The sequence below is a fragment of the Macaca thibetana genome, chromosome 5 (assembly GCF_024542745.1).
Source record: "Macaca thibetana thibetana isolate TM-01 chromosome 5, ASM2454274v1, whole genome shotgun sequence".
NCBI lineage: Eukaryota > Metazoa > Chordata > Mammalia > Primates > Cercopithecidae > Macaca > Macaca thibetana.
The window spans coordinates 161,943,988-161,955,004 of record NC_065582.1 but is presented as its reverse complement, the minus strand read 5'-3'; the positions used below and the strand labels follow the sequence as shown (position 1 = coordinate 161,955,004).

At 43.2% G+C, this 11,017-nt stretch overlaps 1 protein-coding gene across 1 annotated transcript in view; it reads right to left on the bottom strand.

Annotated features, from left to right (window-relative positions):
- Positions 1-6,645: 6,645 nt before the first annotated feature.
- Positions 6,646-11,017, bottom strand: part of LGI2 (leucine rich repeat LGI family member 2) — a 30,082-nt gene continuing 25,710 nt past the window's right edge. Inside the window, exon 8 of the mRNA XM_050790693.1 lies at positions 6,646-9,179. Coding sequence (XP_050646650.1) covers positions 8,362-9,179 — 818 coding nt within the window. The 3' untranslated portion in view covers positions 6,646-8,361. The remainder of the gene's footprint in view (positions 9,180-11,017) is intronic.

Here is an 11,017-nt window from a genome sequence, read left to right as displayed (position 1 = left end):
GACTTCTCTCCCTTAAACAGTATGTGTGTTGTGGAAATGACATCTCTCTCTTAAACTGTGTGTGTGTGTGTGTGTGTGTGTGTGTGTGTGTGTGTGTGTGGTGACATATAGTGTGGTATGTGGATGTGTTGGTTCCTTCTCAAATTAATAGACCCATTTGGCAGCAACCTCATTCCTATAAGCTAATAATGGTGGTGTGTTAGTTACTCATTACTGCAAAACAAATTACTCCAAAACACAGCATCTTAAAATAAGCGCTTAGCATCTCACATAGTTTCTATGGATCAGGAATCCAGGTTTCTCAGGAAGTTGGAGTCAAGACATTGACCAGGTCTGCAATCATATGAAGGCTTGACTGGGGCCGACAGATCCACCTCCAAGTCGGTTCACTCCCATGGTGCAGACTGTTGGCAGAAGAACTCAATGCCTCCCACGTGGGCCTCTCAACAGGCTGCTTGAGTATGTTCACAGCATAGTGGCTGGCTTCCCTCCGAGTGAGCAGTCCAAGACCTATTCTGGGACGTCATACGCCAACACTTTTGCCACATTCTACTCCTTAGAAGCAAGTCCCTAAGCAAAGTTCACACTCCAGGGGAGGGAAACCAGGCTCCACCTCTTGAAGGGAGGGGCACCAAATAATTTGCAAGTATATTTCAAAACCACTGCAGGTCACATGGCGCAGAAAGAGAGAAGCAGAGCAGAAGAATATTAAAACCTATTGAATTCATAATAGCAAGAATAAAATACATGAATGTTGGAACATTTGGAACTCCTTTCTCTCTATTGTCTGCCCAGGAAAACTGATGTGGATAAATGTGGAAGAGAACAGGCCAGTGGATGAAATGGTGACGTAAAGGTGAGCTTTGTGGAAGAGTGGAGAAAGAGATCGGCACTGAAGTGGGCAGTGAAAGAGCGAGAGGCTTGTGGGAGACTTGATTTCAGAGGCAGCGTTTGGATGGTTATGAACAGCCTTTCCTCTTCTTTCAGGGGCACCGTAAAGATCAGAATTAATGGTATGACTATTTGGTTTGGAGGCTGTTTCATTAAGTGTTACACTGTGGAGAGACTGGATCACATGGGTCATATTATTTATTCAGGTTACATTCATTCACACGCCCTGTGAATTCCCACCCTATGCAAACTGGCAAGAAAGCGCTATTTTAAAAGATTCTTGAACGCTTTTGTATCTTTCTTAAGACCTTTGTATACAGCACTGTTCACATAGTAGGTAGTCAAAATTAATGGGAAAGACTCAAGCAAAAAGTGTATTTGGATTTCCATATGATTTATAAGCCAAGATGCTATAATCCAAAGAGGCAGGAAAATGATGTAAACCAGAAATAAAAATATTTGTAAGTGACAATGTGTCCAGAATTCTTTGACAGTTTAAGAGAAACAAAAGCAGGAGATGAGGAGAGAGTTACACTAGGGTGAGCAGAGAGTTAAGCCGGGGCCTGGGACAAGCATCAAGAGTGTCACTTCCTCTGAGGTCCCAACCCTACTTCCATAGGCTCTGCAGCCCACACCACCCTTGAAAGCAAACAGGGAGATGGAAGAACTGATGGGCTGGCAGCACCACCTCAAATCTCTTAGCTCCAAAACTGGAGGTACTCATCAGGGCCCTGCATCATTTCTGCGGGTGATGGATGGTGTGAGGTAAGGCACACAGATCTAGACTTGTTTCTCCTTCGGTAACAATTGTTTCTTGGAAGAGGAAGAAAACTTAGCTGGATTTTCTCTCTTTGTGTGGATTTCCAGGGTAGACACTCGGAGGTGTGTGCAGGAGCATGCTCTTTGGGGCCCACAGAGATATTCCAGCAGGTGCTGGAGATTCTGGGGTAGCCTTTCCATGACTGCCAGCCTCTTTTCCCTGTGTTGCTTTGGTTTGCTGTCTGGCTAAAGGCAGGAGTCGGAGAAACTCACATTTCGCAAGAGGCTGCCTGGAACAGAGGCCAAGAGGGTAAGGTTTGTCCAAGGCCTTCCCTCTCAGCTTTGCTACCAATTTGTCAGGAAAAAAAAATCGTTTGTGCCAATTAGACCCCGGTTTGGAAAGTGTTGTCCTGTGTGGGAGGCGGGTACAGAAGCCAATTGCAAGGACAGGAGATCAATGAAAGTGACACATTACTATGCCTCCAATTCTTCTCAGCCCTCAATTTACTCTCTGAGACACAGAGAAAATAAGTGTACTTGCCTTGCTAATGGGTACATGGTTGGCTCTCGGCAATTTATAGAGAGCACTTTAGTTCCAAGATGAAATGCACTGGGATATTAGGATTAGTCTCTGCTTTAATTAGTTTCTGACTTGCAGGTTTGAAAAAATTTAGTTCTTTTCTGTACTTCTCCACAAACACAAAACAATGATTTAATGGTAAAACAGCAATGAAAAGAAACCAGGCCATTCTCTCCAAAATGGTTAAAAGGGTGCTTCTCCTGATCTGACATAACTGTTCCTCATATGAATTTATTATCTGTATTCACACTCATATTCCACCTGAATGCCTTGGGTCCAGGTGGGTGGTTGCTTATGGTTCGTGTGTATTCTAAGCAGGTAGGCCTTCATACTGTTTGTTGACGCCTGTGGTGGACACACCTTAAAGTGACTTCTCACACCCCTGAGTCATATTCTTGTATAATCTCTTCTCTTTGAGGACACAAATTGTGACCTGCTTCAAACCAGTAGAATAGAGACAAGGTGATGAGATCTTTGGTGATTGCATTTAACTGCTTCATTTATTGCACAATTAGTCACACACTATTTTGTGATACACAACATTTTTTTTTTTTAAGAGATAGGAGTCTCATTCTGTCACCCAGGTTGGAGTGCAGTGACATGATCAGAGCTCACTGCAGCCTCAAACTCCTGGGCTTAAGGGATCCTCCTGCCTCAGCCTCCCAAGTAGCTGGGACTAGAGGTGCATGCCACCACACCCAGTTCTTTTTTATTTTTTGTAGAGATGGAATATCACTTCGTGGCCCAAGCTGGTCTCCAACTCCTGGGCTCAAGCAATCCTACCATCTTGGCTTCTCAAATTGCTGGGATCACAAGTGTGAGCCACCGTGCCTGGACTGTGATGCAAAATTTTATCTAAACCTTTATTGTTGACTATAGCATCATGCACTTATTATTTTCCCTCTTAACTAGATTTTAAGTCTCTTGAGGGCAAGAACTCTGTTCTTGAAGATTTTCAAAAGCCCCATAGCAATTGGAAGTACAGTAAGTACACAGTCATATGTAATTTGGGTTTCTGAGCCTTCATTTGTCCAACTAAACCAGATGGGTCTTAGATGAAGATATACATGGCAAACACTGCATGCCTACTGTGGGCCAGGTTAGATCCCAGACATGCAGAGAACAAGACAAAAACTCTGTCCTCAGGGGTTCATGGTGGTTCAACCTAACCAGTGAAGTCTTGCAATCTCACTTCCTCCTTACCTTGTAGAATCGGAAGATATCCAAAGATTCCTAGAGTTCTTTGTCAAGCTGTCAGAATTATAATTCCACAGATCAGGCATAGTGTAACCATGAAGCTCTTCAGTGAATTTTTAGTGACTTTTGGGTGATTTTTTAGTTTCCAAGTAGAAGAAGCAAAAGACCCTTGTGGTGGTTACCTTCCATCCAAACAGAGAGTGACCTGCAAAGATACTGCTGTCCCTCGGTGGCCCATGGGTGTCCCCGCAAATTTGTGACTCAAGTGGCCATATTCATATTAAGCAGACCAGAGACCAAGACCATATTAGGCATGAACTACTTTTTATTAATAGGCTTACCGAATATATTGAATTAAGAAGCATATAGTTTGTACACCCTATTTACCAAAAAGAGCTAAATATGTATACAGCCTAAAATACATCCACTGTAGTCTGCATACTGTAAAACTTGCTTCTTTACACATAGCAACTATTCTTATTTTACCTAGGTTATGCATTTAAAATACATACAAATGGTACCAAATAGCATATTGGCCTATTTTATCACAATTCTTATACGTTCCTGATAATCAAAGGGATTGATAGGGAATGCATAGTTTCCTACTAGAAAAAAAAGTAGATTTTGATACAAGCAATGGAATATAGTAAGGATAATAATGACTTGGTTTAGATCTCAGTAGCTTTACAATATACTTCTTATTTGAATGAGCATTATAGTTGGTTCTCTTCATTACTAATTGAGATGTTGTTAATTTTCCTGGTCATTCTATGCTCTGCTTGCCTGGCTGAGGCAAAGGAAGTCCTTATCCTTTTTTCTTTTCTTCCAGTTTGTTTTTACTTTCCCAAGTTTCCTCCGGAGCCATCTGCCCCACTTTGCCATTCCCCTTGCACTGCCACCCAAATCTGGACCACTTTCTCATTGCGTCATTGCATACAACTAGATTATTGTATTCCACTCCAGGAAGCTGTTGAACAGAATCTTTGGCCACCGCCTAATTAAAGAACTTCCTTCCGCAGCTGCAAAGGAGAGGCTGATACCTCTGCGGAAGAATCGGGAAGCCAGCTTAAGAGATTTTCTTTAGGTGGCATGCAAATAGACTGCCCTCCTGCAGATCTTCATCTCCCCTTCATTATACCCCAGGCCAGAGAAATTTCCATCATGAGCACTCCTGGCCGCCAAACCTCCGGCATCCCACGCTGATTTCTTTCCTAAAAATACACAGACTCTCACTCCATGGGGAAGAAAAATGCAACTCTGCCATTTCCAGTGTGCTCCCTGAAGGCTGCTGATGGCCGAGAGCAATTCATCACCACTCGTGCGTTCAGGCTTTGAATTTTTCCTTCACAGATCGCTTCTTGTTTATCTGGTGGACAATGTGACAAGAACCAGATGTGTCTCAACCTCAACATCCCTCCCATAGCTATGCAGGGGGAGAAACAACCAGACCAGCTAGATATCCTCCTTAGAACGGCAGAAAACTATCCAAAATTTCTGAACCACTTTCAAGAGTGGGGCCTTGCATGTAAAAAGAGTAGGGCATGTAATTGCATGTTTGTTCATTGTTAAATGGATTAGTTGATTGAATCGTGTCTATTCAGTATGATTTTTCTTCTGGCTATGCATATTTTGTTGCACTTTTTACTTTATCTCAAGGTGCTGCCAAATTCAAAATCATGCTAGAAATGAAGGTCTTTCTTTGGGAGGGTATAGCAGGGTGTCTTAGAAAGAAAATACAATGTCTGCAGATCAGAGGGAGAGTTCTTGCTTTGCCAGTCCCCATTGGATAACCATGGCAGGCAATTTATATAGTTTTCATGTCTATTTCCTTCTCTCTGGAATTAGAATAATACCTACCCTGCAATAAACTTCAGAACTATTTATGAACAAATGAGGTGAATACTAATATGCATTGGAAAAATATAAAGCCTTGCTAAATGTAAGGTGGCCTTATCATCCACTGTCCAATAACACAGTGCTCTTCATATCTAAGATTTATTTTTAGAGTCTTGATAACAGACTCATTCCCGATCCTATGGAGTATGGGGACAAGTCCCCCTTTAAGGAAAGGCCTTAAAGCCACATGGCTGCACAGAGGGATCAGTCCAGGAGCCTAGCCACAGAGCTCATCAAGAAGAAACAAGCTGAGCAGACGACCACCCAATGGGTGATGGGAGGGAAAGTAGAAGAAAGATCTGCCCCCCGCTTCAAGCTGATCTCCACTGGGGACAGTCCACATATGTCTCTGCTTTGCATTTTTGCTGTTGCTTGGTTGGTTTTGTGTTTTACATTATTACTGGAAGAATGCTTCTTGCAGGAATTGTTTAAAACTTCAGGGATTCTTGGGATGAAGCAGTAAGATTAATGAAGCAAAGCGTTCGCCACCCTGTGCCAAGAACATCTATGCTCCTTTAGTAAGTTGGCCAGAATAAATATCTCCTTCCACAGCATAGGCGCTCTGTAGATTGCAGGCTTTAGTCTTGTATAAAATAAAATTATAAAAAAGGAAAACCCGATTGCAGTTGAGTGGGTCACCCACTTCTCACACCCCATCCATCACCTGTTTAGATCATTCTTTCACCCCCTAATTCCCCATCCGGACTCAACAGCTCTCCCCATCCTAAGCCCGGCGTCCTGTGTTTCCTGGTTTCCCAGAATCTGGCAATGTGATCAGAATAGTGAGTGCAGGGGGCTCAGTCGCTAATTCACCCTCAGAGGTACAGCTGGGAACATGATACCTCTCTGCAGTGGCAACACTGTGAAAAGATGCCACCTTGCCATCCCTACACGTGGCTGGAATTGGGAACATTACCTTGATCTGGCATAGTTGCTGGGACTGTCTAAATATCTCCTACAGTTTGCCAAATACCCATTTTTCTGCTCAGTTTGTCTGAGGGGTTCCATGCAACAGAAAGAATAGCTTGCCATCTTTAGGGCTGCAGGAACGGCAGAGCTCTTCCCCTTTCAGCCTCTAATGGGGGAACCTGGGCATTTGTAGCCTGTTCAAATAAACCAAGAAGGCAAAAAAAAAAAAAAGGCAGAAGTAATTTGCACTTAAAAATGAAAACAAACCACTTTTCTCCTGTTCGCTTGGTATTTGTAGAAGTTTCAAGTGACAACACTACTATGTGTGGGTGAGTTCGTTCACTAAAATCCGTGGTTTCTGAGGCTGGAAGCCTCAGCCTACAGTCCCAGAATGTTACCCAAGAGTGCTGATGTAACATCAATGCTTCATTCTCTGAGTGCTATTTATTGTCTCAGTCTTCATTGCTTAAAGTCAGGAAACAACAAACACATTCATATTTGTGGCAAAACATCTACCTACTCATGACATGGCAAATAATCATTTTACAATAACAATACAGTACAATATGATCGTGCTACTTTCATGGCTAGGAATGAAGTTGTTGGATTTCTCTCTCAGAGCTACCCCTAAAGGCATTCACTTTATATTCTCTGAAGAGAACCAGCTAACCAGGTGGAACATCCACTAAGAATCTTCCACATAACCGAACCCCAGGAGCTTCCCTATTGCCCATACCAGAGAGGCCCATTTGGAAATACACCATCTGGTTTCTTGAGCACAGACCTGGAGTGTGGGATTCAGCTTGTCTGGCTCCAAAGCTGGCCCCTACTGATCAGCCTGAGATCCCCTGCCTGCACAGGCTGATTCCACGGCCAACACGTGGGCCCTGTGAGCATGTGCGTCCCGGGGCGGGGCGGGGGGCGGGGTTCCTTTGGGAAAGTACTGGGAGAGGGAGTCTTCCTATCTGAGTATCTTGGGTTGTGATTTGGTGTGAGCTTCACTGGCAGCTGCAATAGCAGCAACTCAACAAAACGGGACTGTTACACAAGCGGGCAGAAGGCAGGTGGGCCGGCAGGGAAGTTGGTATTCGATTACTTGAAATATTCAGTTGTCCAGAGGGCAAGGACACGCACCAATCAAAGGACCACCTCTAGGTTTCAAAGCACGTCAAGATCTGTGTAAAGTCCTCTTTGCCTTCGTAAAATCTCACTTCAAAAATTCTACCAAATGCTCATCAGACGGAAATAACTGTTTCATCCCTCTAAAGGACGAAATGAAAAGCACCATTCAGTGTTTGGCCTGTCTGCTGGTTACCCACAAACTCAACGGGTGGGTTCCGAGAAGCAGATGAGCCATGAAGAGCATCAAACAAGCATTACTGCTCTGGTCACCACAGGGTCAGCTTTGAACCATAAGAAAGAGGGAGAAACTCCTTTGAGTCGCTGCTGGGCCTGCCGCCTGTGCTGGGTCTAGACATGTGTCACCGGAATATTGTCTTTGTGGCAGAGGAAGCAATGTCAAACATTAAATTGCTAACGTATCCATGACAAGCATTCATATGAGCCAACAAAATCACCAAGGTTCTGCTATTAAGGAGGATTCAGGAAGACTGGGCATTACTTTTAGGAAACTGGGATGACTCAAAATAGCACTGCTGAGTGTTACAAGATTTTTAAACTAATAATCAGCAAATCTTTTCAGCTGACTTTTGGCTTTAAGAGTTCTTACCAAAAAGATTGCTCAAGTGGAATGAGAGGGGCTCAAAGTTTGTTTTTTTATTTCATTATAAGAGCTGTCCCATCTTATCCAATTTTCTTCTTCCTCATTAAAAAGGGGGAAAAAAGGCATATTACATTTCTAGATGGTAAGAGTAAATGCTGTACTCTTTTCTCAGAAATTACAGGCTTTAAGATGCTCTTTAAAATGGCAGAAGGGGCATGTCATGCAGTTAGCCAATAAATGCAATCCCTGATTAAAATGTGAGTTCTAAAAGTTTGAAAACGTCTAACTATGTCAGTGCTTTTTAATTTCAGGGCTCTGGCCTGGCTTTGATTTGTGTGTTGATTTTTCTTGGTCCTCTCTTGTGAGAGCTAATGCTACATGTCTTTTAATTTCACCCACCACACCTTCACAAACTTAAGTCAACAATGATATGTTCAAAAATCTTTGTTTTCCCTTTGAAACTGGATGCAAAAAAGAAATCTCTCCTGTCGGTGGAGACAGCTGTGAAGGAACGAGGCGCCTGCACATAAATCTCCTTAAACTTTTTGAATAGCTGCTTCTCTTTATCCCACTGGTATATCTGAGAGAATGTATAGTCACTCCCCAGGGCCAGGTAGTGATTATCTTTAAAAGAAAAGGGCTGCAGGGTCATGGCCCCCCGGGATGGAAGAGCTTGGATCTCCACGAACTGCTTACTGTTCCACCTCATGACCCGGGAGTCCCCGATGAAGCGGGTGAGGGAAAGGTACAGGGTATTGTGCATTCGGAAGCTCTTCACAGCCAGTACGTCCTCCATGTTGGGGATGTCACCATGAGGGACAAACTTCTTAGAGCTTTTATTCCACTGGAGGATGATGGGGACCTGGGAGCGGCTGGACAGGATGAGATGCGATTTTCCATCGATATCAACAAACTCTGCATCCGTGTCTCTGAACCACTCATGCAGTGACTGGTAAGAATAAAATCCTTTGCTGTTCCATTTGTAAACTGTGGACAGACCAGCCTTCGAGCTGTCTGCGATGACAAAGAACGTCTCGTCGTCGATCTGAAACAGCTCGATGTCGTTGGGCTTGGAAATGCGAGAGACCTCTATGTCTTGGAATTTGACAAATTTGGTCCAGCTCTCGTCGTATTTGTAAATGTGAGAGCCGCCGAAGAGCTGGGCTACCACCACAAAGACCTGATCATCGATGAGAATGGCCTTACAGCCCACGATGGACTGACCTGTGCTCCAAAATAAAGGAGAGGAGATTAGTGCAACTACAGCTAAAAACGCATCTCCACTTGTACTCTTGTACACTGCTGATGGGAGTGTGAAATGGCACCGTCACTATGGAAAACAGTAAACATGGACTTAACCTACGAGCCAGCAATTCCACTTCTTGGTATAAACCCAAAATAATTGAAAGCAGTGACTCAAAGAGATATCTGTACACCTAATGCTATAGACCAAATGTTTGTGCTCTCTCCAAATGCATATGATGAAACCTCACCTCCAATGTGATGGTATTTGGTGGTGGGGCCTTTGGGAGGTGATTAGTTCATGGGAACAGAGTCCTCAGGAATGGGGTTAGTGCCCTTCCAACTCCCTCTGCCCTTCCACCACATAAAGACACAGCAAAGAGGTGGTCAGCTATGCAGTGGGTTCTTGCCACATACCAAATCTGCCAGTGTCTTGATCTTGGACTTCCCAGCCCCAGAACTACGAGAAATAAATTTCTGTTGCTTATAAGCCACTCAGTCTATGGTATTCTGTTGCAGCAGCCCAAACAGACTAAGACACCTATAACATCATCCTTCACAATAGCCAAAAGGTGGAAGTAACTCAGGTTGCTTCAACGGATGAATAGACCAAGTGTGGCATATACATAAAATGGAATATTATTCAGCCTTAAAAAGGAAGAAAATTCTGACATATGCTACAACATGGATGGACTTTGAGGGCATGAAGCTAAGTGAAATAGCCAGTCACAAAAAGATAAATACTATATGATTCCAGTTATATGAGGTACCTAGAGCAGTCGGACGTATAGGGACAGAAAGGAAAGGAGTGGTTTTCAGGGGCTGTGGGATGGGGGAAATGAGGAGTTGTCATTTAATGGCAGAGTTTCAGTTTTTCAAGATGAAAAGCGTTTGGAGGTTAGTTATACAACAATGTGAATGTATCTAACACTACTGACCAGTATATTAAAACATGGTTAAGATAGTACATTTTGTGCTTTGTGTATTTTGCCACAATTAAAACAATTTTTTAAAATTATCTAAAAATGTGCTTCCATAGAAATGGTCAAGTGAGGTCATCAGGGCCTCTGGAGTCCTCAGAGGCAGGCATACAATTCAGGAAACTCACTAATGCACCAAAGGAATTATCGTCATGCTTTTTAATAAAGCTACATTAAATAGCTTGATTTAGCCATTTCACAATCTATACATATTTCAAAACTACATTGTATACACAAACAAATAGACACAATTTTAATTTGTCAGTTAAAAAATGTGTATCCATGGAAGAAAAATAAAAAGTATTTCCTGACTCCATATGGCAGAAGTAGGCAGTTAAACAGGCTTCTCCTGGCGGTAGGGTTGGGTAAGGGATGGTAAAAAGGCAGGACTGAGGTCTCAGAGGCAGGAGAAAAAGATTTCTGAGTGTTCTTGAAGACATTTGGGCTCTTTTGATTTCCAGAGCCAAAGGAAGCCAAGTGGAGGCAGAAAGAGTAGGGTTAAACCTCATGACACAGACCAGAGGCCTAGGGTTCAAAGCCTAGCCCTGCACCTTGTAAGCTTTCTGACCCTGTGCCAGTTAACCCAACTCTGTGCTCAAGTTCCTCATCATAAAATGAGATTGAAGATGCTGCCAGCACTGATCTTACAAGTGACTGTAAGGATGAAATGAGATCATTCATGGCAAGTGTTTCTAGCATGGAGCACTGGCACCTAGGGGGTGATTGATCATTAGTGGGTATCATTATTGGACAATTGAAGCAATTGTCACAGTAATCACAAGACCTTGCCCCTTAGTGCTTGCCCATAGGGGGCATGCATAAATATCTAAAGAAGGAGCG